Source organism: Portunus trituberculatus, chromosome 41 (assembly GCF_017591435.1).
Source record: "Portunus trituberculatus isolate SZX2019 chromosome 41, ASM1759143v1, whole genome shotgun sequence".
NCBI lineage: Eukaryota > Metazoa > Arthropoda > Malacostraca > Decapoda > Portunidae > Portunus > Portunus trituberculatus.
Genome location: NC_059295.1, coordinates 36865539 through 36870538, shown reverse-complemented (window position 1 = coordinate 36870538; position 5000 = coordinate 36865539). Strand labels below are relative to the sequence as shown.

General features: G+C 43.8%; 1 protein-coding gene and 1 long non-coding RNA gene across 3 annotated transcripts in view; one reads left to right on the top strand and one right to left on the bottom strand.

Moving 5' to 3' along the window:
- Positions 1-2383, bottom strand: part of LOC123517116 — a 9302-nt gene extending 6919 nt beyond the window's left edge. For both annotated transcript variants that reach the window (XR_006678398.1, XR_006678399.1), the window contains exon 1: positions 2297-2383. This is a non-coding gene — a long non-coding RNA (uncharacterized LOC123517116). The remainder of the gene's footprint in view (positions 1-2296) is intronic.
- The window catches only part of LOC123517115, a 219653-nt gene that overhangs the window by 26074 nt on the left and 188579 nt on the right, over positions 1-5000 (top strand). The window contains 1 exon segment of the mRNA XM_045277026.1: positions 4315-4353. Within this exon segment, the coding sequence (XP_045132961.1) occupies positions 4315-4353 (39 nt within the window).

Genomic DNA, 5000 nt, shown 5'->3' with positions numbered 1-5000 from the left:
GGTGAACAAGAAGAGGATGAACAAACAAGGACAAAAGGGAGAAAACGAAGAAGAAAAAGAAGATGATGATGATGATGATTATGAAGAGTGAAAGCTATAAAAAGAAGTAAATAATGAAAAGACAATGATAATAATAATAATAATAATAATAATAATAATAATAATAATAATAATAATAATAATGGCAAAGAATTAGCTGATGTAAAAAAGGATAATGAAAAGAGGAAGAAGATAAAAAAAGATAACAGAAAAAGAATATGTAAAGAAGAGAACAATGGAGGCGGAAGGAGGGGAAAATGAGGAGAGAAAAAAGAAGAATCACTCTAAGGAGCAAAAAATAACAGCAGCAGCAGCAGCAACAACAACAACAACAACAACAACAGCAACAACAACAAGAATAACAACACTAGCAACAGCAGCAGCAGCAGCAGCAGGCAGCCGCCAACCCAGCCTCGGCAGTAATCAATCACAACAGGGGTGTTGGCACAAAAAAAATAAAAAAATAAAAAGTTAAAAAAGGGCAAAAAAATAATAAAAATCGTATATGGGTTTGCTGCATCGCTTCACATGATGGAGGGAGGATCGGGGGGAGGGGGGGAGAGGCGTGTCCATCTATCTTGGCCTGTCACGGGTGAGGGAGAGAGGGAGAGAGGGAGAGAGGGAAGGGAGATGAGAGGGAGGGAAGGGAGATGTGGATGGAAAAGGTAGGCAGGGATGCAGAGGACAGAGAGAAAGGAGAGCAAGAGAGAGAGAGAGAGAGAGAGAGAGAGAGAGAGAGAGAGAGAGAGAGAGAGAGAGAGTAAGAGAGAGGCAGGGAGACAGAGGATCAGAGACAGGGACAGGGACAGGGGATGGGAGATGAGGGAGATGAGGGTGCTGTGGGGTGCTCCAGTCACGGCTTGTTCAGCAATAAACAGGAACAACACAAACGATTACACGAGTCACAGCAACAACTTGTCCAGCCCCACGTACACACACACACACACACACACACACACACACACACACACACACACACACACACACACACACACACACACACGTATATGCGGGAGAAATAGAGTGGTGGAGTGTTGCACATCATGTTATTGTGACGCGTGCACGAGTCTCTTCCAAACATCACGTCACAATAAATATGCTTCCCAACCTGCCACTGTTTTTTTTTTTTCCTTTTTCTTTCTCTTTTTTGTCGTTTATTATTTTTGTCTCTTTTTCCTCGGAACGTCTATGTGAACGGTCCACACATGTATACACTGAGACACACACACACACACACACACACACACACACACACACACACACACACACACACACACACACACACACACACACACACACACACACACACAGTTACACCACACAAGGATTCTAAACAAACTAATACCACACCTTACACCGTCGCCTCCACGGACTAGAGAGGACGGATCCCTGCATGTCTCTCTTCAGTATACGTTAGTCCCTCCGCGTCAAGACCAGCCTATGGTGACTTGCTACTTCTCTGTTGCTTTATCCTGCGTCCGTCCTCTTCCTACCATAAGGGTTAGCCTCGTATTCTCAAACACTTCTGTACTTCACCTCCACTATTTCAAAAGGTTTTATATAGATTTACATGAGTTTTTGAAGGTGTTTTTTTTTTACGGTTCTAGAGGCAGAGTGACAAGAGTTCTACATTATTAACTATAGACACAATCTTCTTAATTTGGCTAATCATCCCTGTGGACCGTGAAAATAATTGTGGTGAGAGAACGAAGTGTTTCTAAATAAAGACCTAAGGCTTAGACCCATATTTTGAAACACTTTTGCGTCGCACCTCCATCATTTTCAAAAGATTTTAGTTGAAGTTTTGCATTTTTTAAGTGACATTAACGGGGTTTCTACATTACTAACATGAAATTCACTCCCGAGAACTTGGCAAATCATCTATGTGGCCTTTGAAAATAATCTTGGTGAGAGAACAATGCGTTTCTGAATATTTCTTGACACACACACACACACACACACACACACACACACACACACACACACACACACACACACACACACACCACAACACAGATAGGGACAGCATTCTGGGCAAGGCACGTAGAGCAAGGCGAGACAGGAAGGCAGGCATGCAAGAAGGACCTCGAGGTGTTAACTGTACCACACTGTACCACACTGAACCAAATTCTACCAAACTCTACCAGACTGTACCTTCACCTCACGTTTCTCCTCAGACAGCCTCAGACCACCTCACCTCACCTCACCTCACCCTCACCTCACTAACCTGCAGTCTTTGGTGCCTCTTCCCTCTTACCTTCCCCGTTGCCCCTTCATTTGTGTGTTGTGGCCTGCTGTGCTGTGCTCTGCTGAGGCTCAGCTGGGAAACAGTGGTGGTGTTTACTGTTTGCAGGAATTAAGGGTTTTCACTCTCTTGTTTCTCTTTTCTCTCTCTCTCTCTCTCTCTCTCTCTCTCTCTCTCTCTCTCTCTCTCTCTCTCTCTCTCTCTCTCTCTCTCTCTCTCTCTCTCTCTCTCTCTCTCTCTCTCTCTCTCTCTCTCTCTCGAGGTTTGTATTGTTTGTTTATAAGTTATTAGTTTTGCTGTTTATTTGTTTTGTTTCTATTTTTGTTTTTTGCATTTTTGTGTTTTCATTTTTGTTGGTGAGTGAGTTTGATTTTTTTTTTGTTTATTCTTGTTTTTTTTTCTGTGATTTGTGTGCTTTGGTTTTATTCTTCCTTCTCTTCTTTTCCTTCTCCTTTTCTCCTCCTCCTCCTTCTCCTCCTCCTCCTCCTCCTCCTCCTCCTCCTCCTCCTCCTCCTCCTCCTCCTCCTCCTCCTCCTCCTCTATCATCATCATCATCTGCCTATTCCTTCTTCTCTTTTGATCTCTTTTCATCTCATCTTTTCCTTTTCCTTTTCTCTCTCTCTCTCTCTCTCTCTCTCTCTCTCTCTCTCTCTCTCTCTCTCTCTTATTCCTTTTATGTGATTATCTTTCCTTTGTGTAATTTTGAGTCGAAATCTAATGCATTACAGCTGAGGAGGAAAATTTACAAGGTGCTATTATCTCTCTCTCTCTCTCTCTCTCTCTCTCTCTCTCTCTCTCTCTCTCTCTCTCTCTCTCTCTCTCTCTCTCTCTCTCTCTCTCTCTCTCTCTCTCTCTCTCTCTCTCTCTCTCTCTTATTCATGATCGTTGTGCAGTGTAGATTCTTTCCTCCAATTACAGTGTGTGTGTGTGTGTGTGTGTGTGTGTGTGTGTGTGTGTGTGTGTGTGTGTGTGTGTGTGTGTTTGATGTGAAGTCTTTATAGAATAACAAAACTCCGCCAGACTCTTATGTGTGAATTTATTGGGCGTGTAAAGAGACTCCTCCTCCTCCTCCTCCTCCTCCTCCTCCTCCTCCTCCTCCTCCTCCTCCTCCTCTTCCTCCTCCTCCTCCTGTAACAGTCATGATCTATCCATCGCTACTCTTTTGTTTTACCTCCACCACCACCACCACCATCACCACGTACACCTCCACCATCTTCTCCTCCTCTTCCTCCTCCTCCTCTCCCTCATTTTTCTACCTCTCCTTCAGACCGTACCTACTTCACACTCCCTTCCTTAGCCTCCTCTTCCTCCTCCTTTAACCTCTTCTTCCTCTTCCTCCTCCTCTTCCTCTTTCTCCCTCATTATAGTTTCAGGCTGTTGGGAGTTACGCCATGATAGGGAGAAGCTGATAGGAAGAAAAAATGAACCGCTACCTATTTTGTGGGGATTCTGTTTTTTCAGTACTTTCTTTTACACTCCAATCTTCTTCTTTTTGTCTTTTTTTAACTCTACCTGGTTTCTTTGTTATTCTTGTGTGTTTTTCCTCCTTCGTGCCTTGCCTTGTTCAACTTGGTGTGTTTTGATCTAAGCTTGTGTGGAGCATTTTTTTTTCTTTTTTCCTTTTTTTTTTTTCTCTTATTTTGATCGTATGGAAGTGTTGTTTTTGTGTTGGTTTTCTGGTTGTGTGTGTTTTTTTTCTATTTCTTTGTGTTCTTCTTCTTTTCTTGTTTAGTGTGTTTCGTTTGTTGGTGTTCTTATCTTGCCTTATCTTGCCCTTACCTTATCTTGCCTTATCTTGCCTTATCTTGCCTTACCTTGCCTTACCTTATTCAATATTCCTCCCTCCTTACCGAAGCCTACCTTATCTTACCTGTACCATGCCTAACCTTATGTAACCTAACCTGACAAGCGTATGAATTCATAATCTCTCTCTCTCTTTCTCTCTCTCTCTCTCTCTCTCTCTCTCTCTCTCTCTCTCTCTCTCTCTCTCTCTCTCTCTCTCTCTCATATGGTTTATTTTTTCTTTTCAGGTTCGCTGGGAGAGGCAGATGTTGACCGCCGCCGCCAACGTAAGTACTCTCTCTCTCTCTCTCTCTCTCTCTCTCTCTCTCTCTCTCTCTCTCTCTCTCTCTCTCTTTCTCTTCATTGCCTCTACACAAGCATATTTTCCGCCCTGTTGGCTTCGTTCTTTTTTAATATTCTTATAAGCATTTTTCTTCCTTTTTTTCAATTCACCCTGTCTGTTTATATGTACGAGATTCTTTCCTCCTCCTCCTCCTCCTCCTCCTCCTCCTCCTCCTCCTCTTGCTCCTCCTTCTCCTCCTCCTGTGGCGATCGCTAAAGATTCCGGCCACCAAGATTTTGTATCGCAACTTCGTAACTTCTCGCTAACTTAAAAATCGCTGGAAATACGAAGCGATAATCGTAAAGCGCCCGGCGGGGTGTCGTATGTTAGCGCTGCGGGCTGCCTGGGTGGGGGTGTTAGCGGGGGAAGGGGTAAGGAGCGGGTGGGGGAGGGACGGGAGCAGCGATATAAAAAGCCACGCATAAAAAATATATATGGGAAAGAGAGAGGAGTAAATAGATAAAAATAAAGTACCGGGCAGTTGTAAAATAAGTCAAGGATGGAAAATAGCTTTATCGGATGGCGGGGTCACAGCGTCCCTCCTGGTGGGGAGTGTGCGTGGATGGGATGCGAGGGGTGGAGGTGCTTGGT